The 20,115-nt window shown below is 41.7% G+C and overlaps 1 protein-coding gene across 10 annotated transcripts in view; it reads right to left on the bottom strand.

Moving 5' to 3' along the window:
• SAP130 (Sin3A associated protein 130) overlaps positions 1-20,115 on the bottom strand; it is a 40,173-nt gene that overhangs the window by 17,589 nt on the left and 2,469 nt on the right. For 2 of the 10 annotated variants that reach the window (XM_044291263.1, XM_044291264.1), the window contains exons 2-11: positions 15,306-15,363; positions 14,196-14,316; positions 12,607-12,827; positions 11,419-11,577; positions 6,744-6,858; positions 4,742-4,869; positions 4,240-4,364; positions 3,964-4,111; positions 1,892-1,982; positions 1,316-1,420 (exon numbers count right to left, since the gene is read on the bottom strand). In XM_044291263.1, coding sequence (XP_044147198.1) covers positions 1,316-1,420; positions 1,892-1,982; positions 3,964-4,111; positions 4,240-4,364; positions 4,742-4,869; positions 6,744-6,858; positions 11,419-11,577; positions 12,607-12,827; positions 14,196-14,316; positions 15,306-15,335 — 1,243 coding nt within the window. In that variant the 5' untranslated portion in view covers positions 15,336-15,363. The remainder of the gene's footprint in view (positions 1-1,315; positions 1,421-1,891; positions 1,983-3,963; positions 4,112-4,239; positions 4,365-4,741; positions 4,870-6,743; positions 6,859-11,418; positions 11,578-12,606; positions 12,828-14,195; positions 14,317-15,305; positions 15,364-20,115) is intronic. The other 8 variants (XM_044291271.1, XM_044291272.1, XM_044291266.1 and 5 more) reach the window with 7 other exon arrangements.

Genomic DNA, 20,115 nt, shown 5'->3' with positions numbered 1-20,115 from the left:
AGCCAGTTCTACTTTACACCAGTTGGATAAATGACCCCATTAGTTTTTACAGCTTTTTCTATGCAGTAAAACTAACCTGCTTCCTTCATTATAATTACATCAATACAACATTTATATAGCTTTTCTTGTGTTTTAATACAAAAAAAAAAAATTGAAACACATTTGTTTCTTTGCATTGCCATATTCTGACCCCCATAAACTTTTTATTTTTATTTTTTACAGTTATGTCTACGGAGCTGTGTGATGGCTCATTTTTTTTGCAAGGCAATCTGTAGTTTTTATTGATACCATTTTGGTGTATGTATGACTTTCTGATCACTTATTTTTTTGGGAGGGGAAGTGATGAAAAAGTGATAGTCTATTTAGATTTTTTTTCTGTTATGGCATTCAGCATACTGGATAAATACATTCCTATTTTAAAAGTACAGGCATTTTTCAACATGGTGCAAATGATCTTTATTTTTTTATTGTTTATTATGGAGAAAAGAGGGGTTATTTCTAAATGTAAAAATATATATATATATATATATATATATATATATATATATATATATATATATATAAAATATATATATTTTTTTTTACCTTTTTTGCACACATTTTAAGAAGAGATTGTTCAATCCCTTGTCACATAAACTGCAACGAATTACCATTGCAGTCTATGGGAGTTACACTATGTTCCTATGAAGTCTTGTCATCTACAGGAACTACTGATGTAGTAACCTCGGATCCTTCAGAGGAACAAAGGCTACCACAAGAAATTAATGGCTTCCCCAATCGAGCGTGGGGAGCCGTTCAGGGCCTGGGAGTGCAGCGCTCCTGGGCAAAACAGCTGCCTCAGATGCTGTGGTCATAACTGAGGGGATCTAAGTGGTTCAATGTCTGACCAGTGTTGTCGACAATCACTCATTAGCCCTGAGTATCCGCCATTTAAAACAGCAGAAACCTGGCAGCTATGGCGCTATTTTTAAAGGGAGTCTGTCACTGACTTTTCACTAACTGAACGTGGTACCTTTCACTAACAGGATGTGGTAAAAGTAATCTAAACATACTTGTATGACATTTTGGTGGTCACTGAATATCCAGGAAAATAACGTTTAGTGCTATGCAAATCGTCTCCCGACTGCCCAGCTGGTCTGGATTGTATTTTAAAGTACCCAAGCCCAAGCGAAAGGCGAGTATATTAACATGAGTTTTACACCATTTTGTGCCCATAACAAACCAGTTATAGGGGTTTGACACCCCCCATAAAAACATTATTAAATATCTATTACAGAGGGCTGAAAGGACCTTACAAAAGAACAAATTTACTTACCTACAGGAATGTTGGAAGTGGTCACTGCTGTAGCATGGGAGGAGTGAGATGGCATTGTCATGGTAACAATGGTGCTTGTAGAAACTTGTGTGTGGGCAGCAGACCCTGTGCCAGCATTTAAGCAAATAAGTTAAATTCAGTAATTATAACCTATGCTGCATTTACCAACCTCTACTTAGGCAGCTGTATATCAGATGTAGTGTAACCTCATATTTTGAGTATTTTTTCTATCCCTGTGCAAGTTTCCTTTTCTCTCTTCAGGCCTGCTTTGAGGTGGGCTATTTCTGGTATGATGTAAGAGCCATGATGTGGCCACTGGTGTCTCCTGCTGCTTCCCTCTCACACGATGCAGTCTCACAGACACACTGAAGTAGGGAAGCTGCATCATGCTCCTCCTCCCTATGGACTGTTTTCTTTTGGGATGGAGGAGGTGTTTGAACAATTGGAGACAGAGTACAAGAAGGGGAAGGGGACTACAGGGTGATGGAAGCTAAAGAATATGCTAATTTCCCCACAAAGGTATATTACAAAGTCTAATGCATTGACACGGACTACTAAATTCTAAGAAATACCTACCTGATGTTGTTACAGACGGCAGAGTGTTTGTTGCCAGAATGGGAGCCACGGTTGCTGCAGCTACTGGGTTTCCAGTGCCAAAGAGAGTCTTCTACCCAAAAAATATAGCGAATAATTTGTTACAAAAATAATTCAATATTCTAGCTCAATACTAAAACTATTTTTGTACTAATCCCTTAGATCTCAGAGGCAGCACGGTGTATTGCTTAGTATAAGGACCCGTTTACACAGTGCAGTATTGTATACAAGTGTGTATCACATGTATTTGAGGATAATACAATACCTGCATATCTTTAGCATGGCTGATTTTTTTTTTAACTGTTTATTTTCAACCCTGCAAGTTCAGAGCCTTCCCTCTAAGGCATACTCTCTCAGCCTCTCTTCTATCAAAAGTGGAGCAAAGATAAACTGGCTTGGTTGCTAGGGGCAACTAAGCCAATTTTCCTTTGTACCATTTTTGTTAAATCTCCCCCAATGTTCTAATCTCTGTAGCTCAAACATCTCATAAGGGACCGAGGGCATAATGTGACTGAAAAGCCTAGTTTAATCACAGCTGTCTTGCCACTGCACAGGCATAGGTTAGCAAGAAGCAGGAAGAAAGGAGGAATAAGTGACTGTACCGTGAAGACTACACATCAGGATTGTATGTCGTCTGTAGACCAAGGCCAGTAGCCACTTCATCTTAGGGCACATGGGTCTTGAATGGAGCCATGTACTTAAAACTGTAGGATGCTAAGACTATGAGCAAATTGCTTTATGTTTTATTGCATATTTCCAATGCATTTAGAATATGAATGTGAATTACATTTTTAAAAGCATGCTCTGTCTAGTATTTGAGGAGACTTTACCGCCCACTGATTATAATGGGGAAAACATGATAGAAGTGAACGCTGTGGTTGCCAACTGTAGCAGAATGTATTAATAATATAAACTGACAACGGTTAGGATGGGTTAATATGGCCCGATTATTGGGTCGATTGTCCGAAACTAAAATTTGCATGAAAGCTGGTTCCAGATAATCGGCCCTTGTAAAAGTGCTGCAAATCAACTGATGAATGAGCAAAACAAACAAACACTCATTCATCAGGAGAAATTATATTTTGTGCAGACACCTCAATCATCGTTTTTGCGCAGTAAATGGTCATATGTAATCAGTGGTTTGCCGTCCAGAAACATTGGCAACTGAAGTCAGATTCATCGCTCGTCCACATACTGTGGGGGTGGATTCTGCGTGTAAAGGTAGCTTCTCACCACCAGTGACGAGCAAGCAGTTATCAACAAGAAACACTTCCTACCCAGTAATTTACACTGTGATGACAAGCAGACAATGTGTCTTTTTAAGGGGCTGTGGACCCCTGCCGGTCTGATATTGATGACCTATCCTCACGATAAGTCATTTATATTAACGGCTCATGAGGTAATAGGACTTTTTTTTTTTTAATCCGTGTATTTTTTATTGTCGAGCACATTGCAGCAAAATGACAATCAGCAAGTAACATTTGTTTACACAATAAAGTGCATCAATATTACAATATCAGTTTTTGTCCTCATTATGCTGCATGCTTGACATTTTTCCCCTCATTTTCAATACCACCCACCCCCAAACCAACCCACAACTAAAAGTGCATTGTATTGTCTAATGTTGTACAGCACTGCCTTATATTGCATTGTGCGGCGAGACGGCCAATCCAACATCACACGACATCCTATATTTCTCTACAAGTATGGGCAATCCACAGATTCAAGTTCCATCTCTCAGCAATCAAACCCAGTATAATGTAATCTATAGCGTTTAAACAGGATTACTACCCAATCCAGGCATTTGATCTCGGATGCATTCTTCTGCTAGCGCCCTTGAAACTAGTCTTGGATCAGACACTCAACCCCCCCACAAAGACATAAACTTATTTGGACGTTTCCTCAGGTAATAGGACTTATCACAGCTCAGTCCTGGGTCTTTACTCACTTTTGACTATTTAAACAGTCATGAAAACAATGGAATTGGATGATTAATTTAAGAATCTTATGTTATATACATCACTGTAAGGGACAAAGCATTAATTTTACAGTACCTGTGCCATGGCATGCAACTGTTGTTTCTGAGGTCCTAAAGCAGGATGTGTGGGCAATGTAATGCGTGTTCCAGTATCACGAACCTGGGCAGGTCTCTGAATGCTGATTGTTGCAGGAGGAGGGTGCTGCTGAATTGACAGTGTTGGTCTAGGTAAGAGCAGAAAGGCAAAATGTTCAGTGGTAACTACCATAATAAAAAATAAAAATGAACTGTCAAACAAAAAAAACCTGAAAGAAACAACATTAAAAAGAAAACCTACATAAACCTTACGTACCTTAAAACTGGTTCTGCAGCATGTGCTGGAGTGGTGGTGATAACTGGGGACTGCGCTCGGGTAGCAGACACTGTGGCCACTACAGCAGGGGTGACTGAAGTCGCTGTGGTTACTGGAGGGCGAGACTGTGTAAAAAGGCAATGAGTTCAATTACTAAAGGAACTCAAAAGAAACTCTAAACATTCATATTTTTTTTTATTGTGATTAAAATGTGGAAATGTTATTGTCACATGTGACTTTTTCCCCGCACTGGGAAACACAGGTGTTCTATTGCAACCATGACTTGACATGCAGCCCCCGGCCTTAAAGAACCTATTTACCACTAATGAACATTCAACCATTAGGAAAGGAACTACATGAACAACAGAAACATTCAAGCGGTTGTTAAAAAAAAAATTAATAAAAGAAAGCTCTGACACCTTATCACATTTATTTAATATGTTAGATAAAATTTCTATATAGTGTTACAATACATTATATTCTGATTTTTTTTTATTTTTACCTGTATAGGGGGGTGGATGATGTGCTGCGCTACCGACTGTGCAGTAGGCGCAGAGGGCATCTGATTAGAGGCTGGTCTTAAAACCGTAGTCACTTTGGAGCTGGACATCACAGCAGCTGCAGCAGCTCCTAAGAAATGAGTTAATGAAGAATGGGAGAACTGCAAATTGTCCATTTTCTAATAGTAAATTAGGCTGGCGTTTGTGGCATTTTTTCCACACTTTTAGAGCGCTTTTTTAGGAAATGCGTTCTTTGTTTCAAAAACGTCAGCCGAAAATCTATGGGACATAAAGTAAGAACACACTTGTGTTTTTTTTTTGCATCTTTGGAGGTATTTTTTATGTAAATGGAGAAGGTTGAAGCTATAAATTGCAGCAGATTGAGCGGTTTCTATATTTTTTGTGGTACAAGAATGCCAGGCCAAATTTATGTGTATAGGGGCCCTAAAGGTGTTCTCTGAGAGATATATAAGATGGCATTCAGCAACCGGTCTAGTATGTGACCAGAACAGGGTTTGTCCATTTGTAGAGCTGCTTTGGGTGGGATGGGGTGGCGTCCTGCTACACTGGTGATCCAGCCTTCACTTTACATTGCTGATCTTTCCTGTGAGGCTGCTCAGCCTGAGGGGGAAGTCTCACATGTTCATTTCATTACTGTACTTTAAATTGTGCATGCAGAACTTTACGCTACCTGCCCAGCTCTTACCGCCCCAGAATGTCAGCATTAGCAGCACAATTTGACATGTTTTTTTTTTAGAAGAGAATCTGTTAGTGGTTCTGGCTTACAACACCTTTCACCAGAAGAAGTAATGTGTTCTTAGTTGTGTACTTTCTACACGTGCCTATTTTTTATATAGTTACATAGTTGGTAAAGGGAACCTGTCAAAAACATTTTGCTGCTCATACTAACAGTAGAAGTAGAGACAGGCGAGTTGATTTCAGCGGTTTGTCATTTAAAAGTAAGTGGTTGCTGAGAACCAACATCACAATCCTTGCAGACTGAGGGTGGAAAAGAGTCCCGGCCACCTGAGAAGGTTATTCACAAATTCATGCTCTCCTGCTGAAGACTGACCGGCTTCTAACTAGTTTTCTCCCTTTCTCTCTAGGAGAGAACTGACAGTCATCAGAAGGGTGAGAGTGCAGGAGATTATGAATAACCAGGACTCTTCTCAGGTAGATGTGACTCTTTTCAAGGCCCGGGCTGCAATGATTATGATGCTGGTTCTCAGCAACCACTTACTTTTTTAGCTCATGAGCGACACATCGCTGAAATCAGCATTTCTGTCACTATTTTATTCTGCCCTCAGTAAGGTCAGCATAAAGTTGATGCCAGGTTCCCTTTTAAGGTTGGAAAAGACAAAACTCCATCAAGTCAACTTGTAATCCTGCTATACTGATCCAGGGGAAGGCAAAAAAAAACAAAAACAAAAAACTCCCCACTCCAGATGTGGCAATCAGAACAAATCCTGGATTAATGTCTATCTTCCTTTTAAAGAAGTGGTGAGCCAAAGGGGTTTTCCAAGATTAGGTCCTATTTTAACTAGCCTCTGTAGCATGTCATACCAAATAAAAGACACATACTTTCATGTTCCCCATAGCTCCATTTCAGCAACCTGGTTCTATTTGGCGACCTTCCAGTCTCTGGCTTGTTTAGTTCCAGACAGGGTTATGTACGTGGCTTCAACCTATTACTGGCTTCAGCAGTATCACCAAGCAATCCTTTACAATCATTGGCTGCAGAAGTGACCCCGTGTGTACCTCAGCCAGAAGTAAATGGCCAGTCTTACTCTTGAGAGATATCCATCTATCTATGAAGAGCAACAGAATCAGAAACCGCAAAAATTTGCTTCTACATTCACAGCCTCTGACAATTCATCGTAAAGTTGCCAGGTCCCGATTTCATTAGCAGCAGATGGCCGGCCTTACTCCGCTAAATATGATGTCCACTCCTCGAGTTAACTTGTTCACCCTTAACCATCTCAGATTAGTAATTTTTAGCATTACCTCTCGGCAGATGGGAGGCTCCAATATGCAGAGGAGGTCCCGGAGCGCCGCTGCGGATTATAGACATCTGGACATTAGTTGCAGTCATGATGTGATGCAGATTGTTGGGGTGTCCCTAAAAGAGAGAAAGGGAGTCAGTTAATAAACAAAGAAAAAAAGACAAACTTAATTTTTCCTGTAGAAATATTCAGGACAGTTATGACATAGAAACAGAGAGGATTGACGGCAGACAAAGACCCCACGGTCCCTCTACTCTGCTCTTATATTATTTCTCATTTATTTCAGGATACACACGTTTATCCCAGGTATGCTTAACCCCTTAGGGCTCTTTCACACGAGTGGATGTTGGGCGGGTAATCCACTGCGTTAAAGATCCAAGATCCGATCCGGACAGCAGAGACACGGAGCAGTAACATGACCGATAATGCTCTTTGCCTCTCTGTGACCTTTTTACTACAAAATCACAGTGAGATACAGTTGTCACCATGATTTTGTAGTAAAAAGATCACAGAGAGGCAAAGAGCATTATCAATCATGTTACTGCTCCGTGTCTCTGCTGTCCGGAGCGGGGGTTGGCACTCTTTCACGTAGTGGATTACCCGCACAACATCTGCTGGTGTGAAAGAGCCCTTAGTGCCTGGTTTTTGGCACCATTTTGGGCGCACATAACTTACTGATTATTTTTTTTATTAACTCTTTCTGAAAGATGGAGAAAAAAAAAAAAAAAGAAAAAAAAAAAAAAAAAAAAGGTTATGTTTAAAATTTTGCGGCGTTCATTTTTCAAAATAAATAACATTACAGCGATACCAAAACACATAAGTTGTTATTTTTAAGTTTTATTACTTTTGCACAATAAAAAAAAAAAGAAAATGTTTTTTTTTTTTTGCATGGCGGCATCCCAGGACCCATAGTTTTTTTAATTTTCGTTCCACAGAGCTGTGCGAGAGGTTGATATTTGCAGGTTTTCATTGGTATCATTTTATTATATAAAACACTTTTTGAGCGCTTTATTCTGTTTTAGGTGAAGAATAAGCAAAAAACTGCAATTCTGGCTTTTTTTTTTTTTTTTTTTTTTTACAGTATTTACTGTGTAGTGACAGACAAGGCCATGCCAAATATGTAGAGGGGATTTTTATTTATGCTATTTTTTTCCAATTGAATCAGGTCCCCCTTTCCCTTCTTTCCTCAAGGCTATAGAGATTAAAGGGGTTGAGCACTTTCTGGCTGCTGTTGATCAATGTGTTTATACGGCTCTAAGTCTTTGTTGATATTCTGCACCATTTTTTTTATATTTCATAGGTATGCCCCCTTGTTGGCAGTCTTTTGTGCTGTCCACACAGAGGTTCGGTCTATAAAATGGCTCCTGATGGCGGATCATGTGACCAAACCAAATAAATTGAGCCTCCTCCATTCAAATACGCTGTACCTGCCTTCTGCACCTTTTCTTTTGGGAGTTCAGAGCAGGTGGAGTGTGTTAGAGTGGAGGAGGTTGAGTGGTGTGTCTGGTCATATGTCAATTTCATAAACAAAAGTCCCTTTTAGAGACCCTCGGGATATTTATATATATATGGCAATGGTCTAATGAGACCTTGAATCCCTGTAGGGGTCCCTAACTGATATTAAAACTTATATCTTTAATGGTTATTAATTAAAAATTTGAAACGAAAAAGAAAAAACACGCTCGGAAGAACAGTTATTTAAAATTGTCAGTGTCTGATATTGGCTAGGGTTAATTCGGAGTGGTGTGGTCGCGTTCCCTTTAAATCAACGGGATGTTTTGATGGATGTGAATACGTCCCACCTAGTGTTGTGGGATAATATTGGAACCAGCAATTGGATTGAGGGTGATTTGCTTTATTCAGAGTGATTCTTAGTCACATTACATGTGCTGGCTGAAATGTCACTCCTACTATAAGTTCACTGTGACCTTTAGTAACGCTCTGCTAACAATGTTGCCGTTTCCACTCCTGCAGATGTAGCAGTCAGCTTCTCACACGCAGCTTTTACTGCTATCATGTGCTGGCTGAAATGTCACTCCTACTATAGGTTCACTGTGACCTTTAGTAACACTCTGCTAACAATGTTGCCGTTTCCACTCCTGCAGATGTAGTAGTCAGCTTCTCACACATCGCTATCGCTACATCACCATTCATCCTCTATCTATGCTGGCTCCCTATCATCTCCCTCTGCTATTGCTCTAGCGTGTCCTCTATTATCATTCATAGAGGCACGCTGTAACACTATCTGTCCCTGTTAGGGCTCGCTCTCACACTCTCTCCTATGTTTGCAATGCTGCTGATTGCAGCGTACTAAATACTTCGTTTCCCTGCCGGTCAGACACTGCTTAAAATTGACAACACATTTCCCTCCCTCCCGACATGTTTCGCCACACCGTGGCTTCGTCAGGGGATAGAGGTGTATGGTTCGAATTAACCCTAGCCAATATCAGACACTGACAATTTTAAATAACTGTTCTTCCGAGCGTGTTTTTTCTTTTTCGTTTCAAATTTTTAATTAATAACCATTAAAGATATAAGTTTTAATATCAGTTAGGGACCCCTACAGGGATTCAAGGTCTCTGGTCATATGTCCCTCCATCAGTGACCATCTTCTGTAAAGGACCTCTATGCTGACAGCACAGAAGATATACCCAACAAAGGGGCATACCTTATGAAATATAGGAAACAGCACAGAATATCAAACAAAAGCTATATTAGCAAGTGCCATATAATCATCTTAACAACACACTGGTGAACAATCCTCAGAAAGTGGCCAACCCCTTTAAGTTCTTTCAGTCTCTCCTGATATGTTTTATGCTTCAGAGTCCACCATTTTTGTAGCCTGCCTTTGCACCAATTCTATTTTACCTGTCTCTTTATAGGTGGGGTCACCAGAACTGGACACAGTATTCAGGATGTGATGTCACTAACACCCCATACAGTGGGACCACAATCTCTCTCTTCTTACTTGTTATACTATACCTCCAGCTATACAGCCAAGCATCTGACTTGCTTTCCCAGCAGCCTGTCCACACTTAAACTATGTGCATCTTTGGGGTAATTTCTTATGATTGCGTGTTACTCATTTTGAGCCAAAATAAAACAATTTCAACTGGTCCGCAGTTTCTGTGATACAGGTGGTTAAAAATCAGTCTATTTTCAGACTGTCCCTCCTGAGTACCATCAGCAGACAAATGTGAAGCCTTATTTTTGATCTTCTGACCCTCATTATAGCTACACTCTTACTAAACTGATAATATTGCCTAAATTAGTGTTTATGGAGGTTAGGAGATCAGAGATAAGGCTTCACATTTGTCAGTTGATGGAACTCAAGAGGAACAGACTGCAAACAGACTGATTTGCAACCGCATGTATCACAAAAACTGAAAATTGAAACAATTATTTTAGCTCAAAGTGATTAAAATCAATAAAAAAAAATTGCCCAGAAGCTGTCCAGTCTAATCTAAAGCAGTGGTGCCCAACCATTTTTCGTCTGAGGGCCGCACTAGACATGGTATAAATTTCGCGGGCCAGAACCAGGTAGCTTTGCCAGAAAGAAATGCAAACACTGTGAGGGGGCACGTGTAAGCATTACTAAAATACATAATATGTAGGCCTTCAAATCTGCGTTTGGAGCCTCTGTTGCAGATTCTGTCGAAAGACCAGACAAAAAAAAGTCTTGTATGCAGCACTTGTGTCCGGTAAAAAGACAGGATCCCAAACGGAAACTGAACGGATCCCATCATAGTCGGTGGAGTCTGTTCAGCTCCTTCCCTGTGGGGTTACAGAAGGAGGGGGAAGCAGGGTCACTAGTGGGGTGACAGGAGAAGGGGGGGAGCAGGGTCACTAGTGGGGTGACAGGAGAAGGGGCGGAGCAGTGTCACTAGTGGGGTGACAGGAGAAGGGGCGAGCAGTGTCACTAGTGGGGTGACAGGAGAAGGGGCGAGCAGTGTCACTAGTGGGGTGACAGGAGGAGGGGCGAGCAGTGTCACTAGTGGGGTGATAGTAGGAGCGGGGGAAAGAGGGTCACTGGGGACCAGTCACAAGTCCACGCTCCTTACCTCTCCAGCAGCCCTGTCATGTTGCCCAAGGTCCTCCGCTCTCCTTACTACAGCCACCACGGGAGCCGGCCCCTCCTCCTTCCAGCTCCCGCCGGCTTCCCCTGCCTGACTCGACTAGTATTGCTGTGGCGCGCTCATACCAACCAATAACAAAGCTTCTTGCTGTAAGGAGCTTTGTTATTGGTTATTTCAGGCACAGGCAGCATCGCTGCGCTGCCTGTGCCGTTTACAGCGCTCACTGCGCTGATGAATGTGGGGAAAAAAGTCTAAGGCGTATTGTTACGCCTTAGACTTTTTTCAGGGAGTCGCACGGGCCGCATAAAACAGCATGCCGTAGGTTGGGCATCACTGATCTAAAGGCTTGTTTTTTCCTCCAGTCTCCTCAGCTTATCTCAGAAAACCCCTTTACAGTAGGTCATTTTTATGCACTACAGACACCCAGCTCAGAAAGAAATTACAATATACATTTACTATAGAAATAATACATTTTATAAAATAATGGTGCATTAGTAATGCAAAAAAAAATATAAAAAATACAAAAAAAATATAATGTACCTGTCACATGACATAATACACTGTATTAATGCTGTAGCATACCCTGTTCTAGATACTTACCTGCTGCCCACTAATAGTGGCTACAGGGATAGCTGAAGCCTGAGGAAGACCACTCTCCATTGTGACTGTGACTGGCCCAGAAACCTTTGGAACAGCAGAAAGGGCAGAGGGAGGTGCTGGAGCAATTGGTCTGCTGGGAATAGTTGGCTTCAAAGGCTGCTGTGGGAAGTCATGAATAGTCAACTACATGCAAGAAATTCTTCAGCAAATATTAAAAAGTATGTCAAATGTGACACTTTTTGTTGGACTTTTAGGAACACTGTCTTGGAATTGTTACAAGTGTTGCCTCACGTCAGAAACTTATCCCCTATCCCGGCTATTTCTAGCATTCCCACAGAAATGACTAGAGCAGCTCAATTCATCCAGGAAACTCGGGCTCCCTGTTTGTGTGACTGGTGAGGGTCTTAGCAGTAGGACACCTATTAGATACGTATCCCTATTCAGGGATAAGGAGAAGAAAAGAAAAATTACAGGAAAAAAAATAAAATAAAAAAAGATAATGCACTAATACAATAGATGCAAGCATTATATATGGAGTAAGCCCTCACTCTGATATGATAAAATCTGAGACTCTTAGCGAATATGTTTTGATCAAAACACCTATGTGCCCGCCTACCAGCTCCAAGGTGGTCTCAGGTCAGGCGGGTCCTACGCTAAATCTACTTATGCCGTTGGGCATCTATGTTCAGGAGAGCAGACTCCGCACATATGGTGTGCTGCTCCTAGTCACCTCCATGTGCATCCAGCAACTGATAAGAGGAGGAGCAAGCACACCCATATGTACCACCTAATCAAGGCGGCCTGTTTGATAAAAAAAAAAAAAAGCAAAAGTGCACAAGAATGCTACTCCCAGGACAAAATAGGAGCGCATTAACACTTGAAAGTGCCACTCCTTCAAGTATATACTGTACAAACTAAACAAGAATCACAGAAATTAGCCTTTGCCAACCTCTAAATAACGGATTCACCATAGTTTTGTTAATATACATTTAGGCAGAAATATTCCTCATTTTTCAAAAACATTTAGAAATAATTTTATGACAGCTATGACCTCCACACGGTGCATTTATCAATCTATGAGACATGTGAGGCTATTCCTATATTTCAAATTTCTTTCTTTATACTATTAGAACAAACCTGCCAAAAATGGCATACAAGAAACACCTCATGAAATGACAGGACAATCACCTTTAGGATATTCTCAGAGAACGTCAATGGAACATTTGGGAGATGAGCAGACTGAGCTGTCATAGTCAGAGGACTTGCTGAGTGGTTTGGAACCATCTGTAACTGTGGGTATGGCCGGACCACCACAGCTTCTTGTTTGTCATCCCTTGGGGGAAGAACTGTATTTGCTGTAAGCATGTCACGTGGCTGACCCTCCATTTCCCGTAAAGGCTCATCACCACCTTCATTAGGGAAAAATAAAAATAAATGAAAGCCGTTAAGTTAAAAAAAAATATTGTGGGCAACATGATGGAAAACAGACCAACATTAAAGGGATTCTGTCACTTCAGTAATTTCATTTATCATGTAGAGAAAGTTAACACAAGCCACTTAGTAACGTATTGCGATTGTCCATATTGCCTCTTTTGCTAACTGGATTCATTTTTCAAATCACATTATACATTGCTTGTGTCCATGGGTACAGACCACCCTACTATCCAGCTATGGTGGTCGTGCTTGCACACTATAAGAAAGAGCATCAGCCTCTCTGGTGGCCGGGACCATGGGAGTGCACATAGGCTGGTGCTTTTTCCTATGTTGTGCAAGCACGACCACCACTGATGGATTGTAGGGTGGTCTGTAACCATGGAAACAAGCAGTGTATAATGTGATGGAAAAATGAATCCAGCCAGCAAAGGAAGCAATATGGACAATCACAATACATTAGTAAGTGGCTTGTATTAACTTTTTCTACATGATAAATGCAACTTACTAAAAAAGAGACAACCCCTTTAAGAGCCAGAAACATTTGTGACATTACAAACAAGGCACAAATTAAGGCAATGCTAATGGAGGAAAACCTGTCAGGCATATTGAGCAATCTGCAGGCAGCACATTATGGAGCAGGAGGAGATGAGCAGATCTAGACGTATATTCATTCCAAATGCTTCTCTCTCTGTGCTTAGGTGTCCAGTGGGCAGTCCTAAAAGACTTAGAGCCTTCCTTGTAAGACTGTGTCCACCAATATCCATCAGTCATTGACTAGGACCATCCACTGGTGTCCAAAGCTCAGGATGAGCAGAGTTATAAATGAATGCAGTTTTACGGAACCTTTCTCCACAAATCTCTTTATCAATCTGCTCAGCGCCATACCATACTGCCTGCAGATAGGACTGCATGTACAACACAACGGGTCTCTTTAACAATGTATTTTTGGAGTATATTAAAATGTCATCAACCTTTCACTTTATGGCAAAGTCATCCTGCTAACATTATATCTAACACAAAAAAAAAAAAGAAAGCTCCAAACAAGACTTTGACAACAATAAAACCCCAGAGCACCCATAAACATCAGTGCAATGAGAGGTCAGCAGCTTAATGTTGAGCTGTCACCAAAAGTGCCGATGAAGGAGCTCAGAAGCTTTAACATCAGCCATAGAGGCAGTGGGGAGGTTAGACATGACATGCACTCAACGAGTCACCAGAAGCTGAGCTGATATATGTATATATCATATTAATACTAAAGTATTTGGAAGTCTAACTATTGGGCACTTTTTTCTAATAATTTAGTACAAGAGAGGGAAAGATTTACATCCAGCAGATATACATACACGTCTTATGGATACTACCTGTCCCTTGAAGATTCTGACCCAAGGTCGTTCCACCACCTATAAGCTGTGGTGAATGAATGGGAGCCCCTTGACGAGAGAACTGTTGTGAACTCATGTCCTCCTTATAAAACAAAACAAAACCCATGATTAACGCATGACAAGATGTCAGTACAAAAACAAGGTTTAGTGCTATCTGCTAGGAATAACAGGACAAATCCATACATCTGTGCAATAACATTTGTGCAATAACAGAAAGGGTACGAAGAATTGGACCACCTCTAGGCACAATGTCCGCAGTTTCAGGGCAGCTTTCAGCTCTAACCTAAAGGATGTATCTGCCGACGAGCTTCAAAACTTCCATTAACAGAACTGTAAGGCCCCTTTCAGACGAGCGGGTGTCACGCTGCGGACAGCGTCGCTCCCGTCCTGAACTTGCAGCACTGCCGGCCGGGGTTACATAGCATCATCAATCAATATAATGCTATGTAACCCTTACAGCTCTGGAATGTATTGTCTAACACTGACAGCATTATATAATGCTATGTGACCCCAGCAGTGCTGGAAGTTCAGGCCGGGTGCTACGCTGCGAGTCTGCAGTGTGACACCCGCTTGTCTGAAAGGGGCCTTAATGCAGATTACGTGCGATTTTTCTGTGTGGATTTTGGATCTGAAAAATCTACAAGAAAATGTGCCTCGAAACCTTCTCCAAAAAAAACAAAAACAAAAAATATGAACTCTAAGGCCTCTTTCAGACGGGCGTTGCGGGAAAATGTGCGGGTGCGTTGCGGGAACACCCGCAATTTTTCTGCGTGAGTGCAAAACATTGTAATGCGTTTTTTTTTTCCTTCAAATACTTTTTTATTGAAATAGATAAGTCATATTGTAATGCGTTTTGCACTCGCGTGAGAAAAATCGCGCATGTTTGGTACCCAAACCCGAACTTCTTCACAGAAGTTCGGGTCTGGGATCGGTGTTCTGTAGATTGTATTATTTTCCCTTATAACATGGTTATAAGGGAAAATAATAGCATTCTGAATACAGAATGCTTAGTAAAAGAGCGCTGGAGGGGTTAAAAAAAATAAATAAAAATAAATAAAAAATTTAACTTACCTTAGTCCACTTGATCGCGTAGCCCGACATCTCTTCTGTCTCTTTTGCTGAAAAGGACCTGTGGAGAGCATTCATTTCAGGAACAGGACCTGTGGTGATGTCACTCCAGTCATCACATGATCCATCACCATGGTAAAAGATCATGTGATGGAACATGTGATGACCGGAGTGACGTCACCACAGGTCCTGTTCAGCAAAGAAGACAGACGAGATGCCGGGCAGCGCGATCAAGTGGACTAAGGAGAGTTAAAAAAAAATATTTAACCCCTCCAGCGCTATTTTACTATGCATTCTATATTCAGAATGCTATTATTTTCCCTTATAACCATGTTATAAGGGAAAATAATAATGATTGGGTCTCCATCCCGATCGTCTCCTTGCAACCGTGCGTGATAATCGCACCGCATCAGCACTTGCTTGCGATTTTCACGCAACCCCATTCATTTCTATGGGGCCTGCGTTACGTGAAAAAGCACCCGTGATGCGGAATACACACAGCCGGTGCCCCGTGTATTGCGGACCTGCCGTATGCAGGCCGCAATACGACAACAATCATGTGAATGAGCCCCAAGTGTGTATACAGAGATAGCTGTCAGTCACTGATAGTTCTACACAGGGGAGGTGTCATCAGTGATTTATAGCATTCTCTGGGTGGGTATACATAGAAAGCTTTCAGTCATTGATAGGGGTGGTCTTAACCCTTTCTACCCCGGGCCAGTTTTCACCTTCCTGCCCAGGCCATTTTTTGCAAATCCTACACGTGTCACTTTATGTGGTAATAACTTTGGAACACTCTTATTTAACCAGGCCATTCTGAGACTGTTTCCCCGTGACGCATTGTACTTCATATCAAATCTGTATTCAGCGCACTCTGTATAGAGACTGTCTGTAGGGTTCCAGAACATTGTACTTCATGATAGTCATACATTTTAGTCAATATATTTCACCTTTATTTATGAAAAAATCCCAAATTTACCCAAAATTTGGAAAAATTCACAACTTTCTAAATTTCTCTGCTTTTAAAACAGAAAGTGATAACTTATAAAATATTTATTGCTTAAAGGGGTTGTCCGGGTTCAGTGCTGAACCTGGACACGCCTCCTTTTTCACTCCGGCAGCCCCTCTGACTAAATCGTGCAGGCCAAAGGCATTTTCAGGAGTTCTGGTGACGTACCGGGGTGCTCCATAGGGCTACCAGGAAGCCCGGTGACGTAACTGGCACTGATGGGCGGGCTTTAGAGCTGCCCTAGCCAGTTAAACGGCTAGGGCAGCGCTAAAGCCTGCCCATCAGAGCCGGTGACGTCACCAAACACACTGGTGGGCGGAAGCTTCCGCCCGGCAGTGTGTTATGATAAACAAAAGAGCCTGCGCAATGTAGTGCATTGGAGCATTTCATGCTCCGATGCTAGCCTCAGGGAGGGTACCTGGGTGAAAATAAGGGTATGTCCGGGTTCAGCTCTGAACCCAGACAACCCCTTTAACATTCCCCATATGTCTACTTTATGTTGGCATTATTTTGCAAATGTCCTTTTTTTTTTTTTTTTTTTTTTTTTAAGGACGTTAGAAGGCTTTTTTAAGATCATTTCCAAAACCCACTTTTTAAAGGTCTGAAGTCACTTTGTGGGGCTTACATAGTGGAAACCACCCATAAATTACCCTATTGTAGAAACTACACCCCGCAAGTTACTGATTTTTACAAACTTTGTTAACCCTTTAGCTGTTCCACAATAATTAAAGAAAAATGGAGATTAAAATTTAAATATTTCCCTTTTTGGCAGATTTTCCATTTTAATACATTTTTTTCTTTAACACATCGAGGGTTAATAGCCAAACAAAACACAATATTTATTACGCTGATTCTGCAGTTTACAGAAACAACCCACATGTGGTTGTAAACCGATGTAAGGGCACAGAAGAAAAGGAGCGCCATATGGTTTTTGGAGGGCAGATTTAGCTGAACTGGTTTTTAGATGCCATGCCCATTTGAAGCCCCCCTGATGCACCTCTACAGTAGAAACTCCCAAAAAGTGACCCCATTTTGGAAACTAGAGGATAAGGTGCCAGTTTTATTGGTACTATTTTGGGGTACATATGATTTTTAATTGCTCTAGATTACGTTTTTTGTGAGGCAAGGTAATCAAACAAAAGGCTGTTTTGGCACAGTTTTTACTTTTTACAACGTTCATCTGACAGGTTAGATCATGTGCTATTTTTATAGAGCAGGTTGTTATGGACTTGAGAATATCAAATATGTCTACTTTCTTTGTTTCAGTTTTACATTATTTTTTTTCTAAAATGCTTTATTATGTTTTTGTGTCTCCATTTTCTGAATGCCTTATTTTATTTTATTTTTTTCTGCCGACCGTCTCGTGCAGGGGCTTGTTTTTTACAGGAAGAGTTGACGTCTTTATTGGTACCATTTTTGGGTACATATGATTTTTTGACCATTCATTATTAACCTTTATGGGGCAAGGTGACCCAAAAAATTGGTAATTTTGGCACAGTTTTTATTTATTTTTACAGCGTTCATCTGAGGTGTTAGGTCATGTGACATATAGCAGATCGTTAAAGGGGTACTGATCCCCTCTGAAATGCATTACAATACATCTGTATTGTAATGCATTGCCTGTTAGTGTATGACACCGAGTCATACATTGACAGGTTGCTTAGGAGACGTAGCCCGAGGCTGGATCTCCTGGGCATCCGTAGAAGGCAGGTCCCAATGCCATGCAAGGCATTGGGAAGCCTCTGCACGGCATCGGGCTGCCTTCTCACTCATCGGGTCCCCGCCACAGCAGTGCGGGGACCTGATGGGCTTCCTCACCCGCAGCAAACCCCTTCTATGTCGTGGTCACCGCTGACCACAGCATAGAAGGGGTTAATGCGCCGACATTGCATTTTCACCGATGCCGGGGCATATAGCAGGGGTTCGGCTAACGGGAACAGCAAGTCCCCTGCAGCTGATCGGGCAGGCGCAGTTCCTGCACCAGCCCGATCAGCAGGCCGTAATAGTACTGCGCTGGGCGGCAAGTCACATCCCACTGCGCCATACTATTACAGCATTGGTTCGGGAAGGGGTTAAAGGAGTCGGCTGATTTTGTATATTAATGACCAGATCATCGTGGTGGGCCCAACATCCAGCACCCACAACGATCAGCCGTTTGAGGAGAGCGCAGCCTTATGCGAGTTCTGCGTTTTCTTCACTGTTTACCTGCTTGCTGTTGACATCGCAGAGGTGAGCAGGTGTAATTACAGCTCCTACGTCCCCATTCACTTCAATAGGAAGCAACAGATGGAGTGTAACTGCTCTTTTCCATTGAAGTGAATGGGACGGTGGAGCTGTAATTACACTGGCTCACCACTAAAATGTCAATGGCGAGCAGGTAAATACAGAACATAGCGTACTACGTCCTCTTCATACAGCTGGTCGGTGGGGGTGCCGGGAGTCAGATCCCCTCCCCACTGTTTTCCTTCAGTTTTCCCCTTAGTTACGGCTGTTTTGAATCCTACATTATAAAAGGACCTTCTCAAGATGGCTCCTCTGCCAGTTCTCCGAGGCCAAAACTGCCTTCCCTCACTTCCCATACACACTTGCTGTAGCCAGCAGCTCCCTGCCAGCCAATCAGATTGGATTACTGAGACACGCCTCCTCACTCTGAAGCCCAATTCAGGCAAGCAGTGTGAAGGACCGCCCCTTCGTCTTCCTAGCCGGAGACAGAAGTGCCATAGAACGGTCTTTTAAGGAACCAGTGGAAAGGGACAGGAGACATTAATGAAAGCTGTTATTATAAAGGTAATTACGGATCTTTTGGCAATCATTGACAGACTAACTCAGGTATACCTGCCTAGCTCTAATAAACTAGCAAATAAAAAAAAATATGACAGTTATCCTTAAAGTTCAGAAAGACTGGAGATTTTAATGTACAAATTACACGTTATGCCAGGGTCACATCGCCTTTTAGTTCTCGGTTCTCCTGATCAGTCAGAACAGAAACATTATAAATAAAGGATCCTTTATCGGGAGTGTCCATTATGCACATTTTCTTCTGTTTTCTTCAGTTCCACCTGAGATCCATTATCTGAGATGGGAGGAGGAAAAGTCCTGTGAGGAGGAATTTTTCTTCCATCAAAAATAACAGAACTACGAAAGAACTGACAAAAATGGATGTAAAATGAGTATAATGGGCGCTTACAATAAAGGACCCTTTTTAAGTTATTTTTCTGTTCTTTTCACAGATAAGAATGGAAAACTAAAAGGAGATGAGAACCTAGCCTTATAGCAAATCTATCAATCGGCTCTGTAACATGCTGCCTGCAGATAGCACGAGATGTCTGTGACTAAAGGGTCTGTCTCACTTCAGCAAATGGCATTTATCATGTAGAGATAGTTACTACAAGGCCCTTACTAATGTATTTTGATTATCCATATTGCCTCCTTCGCTGGCTGGATTCATTTTTCCATCACATTATACACTGCTCATTTCTATGGTTATGACCACCCTGCAGTGGTGGCCGTGCTTGCACACTGCATGAGAAGGTGGTCGCGACCACAGGATTGCACATCGGCTTGCGCTTTTTCCTATAGTGTGCAAGCACGATCACCACTACTGGATTGCAGGGTGGTCGTAACCATGGAAACAAGCAGTGTATAATGTGATGGAAAAGAGTCAAAATGGACAATCACAATACATTAGTGTCTTGTATTAATTTTCTCTACATGATAAATGCCATTTCCTGAAGTGACACAACCCCTCTAATGGGGCTCATCTGTAGGATTTTCCATGCAAAATTCAATGGAATATGTAGCCTC

Source organism: Bufo gargarizans, chromosome 4, assembly GCF_014858855.1.
Source record: "Bufo gargarizans isolate SCDJY-AF-19 chromosome 4, ASM1485885v1, whole genome shotgun sequence".
NCBI lineage: Eukaryota > Metazoa > Chordata > Amphibia > Anura > Bufonidae > Bufo > Bufo gargarizans.
Note: the sequence above shows the minus strand (reverse complement) of the source record. Positions and strands in the feature narration are given on the sequence as shown.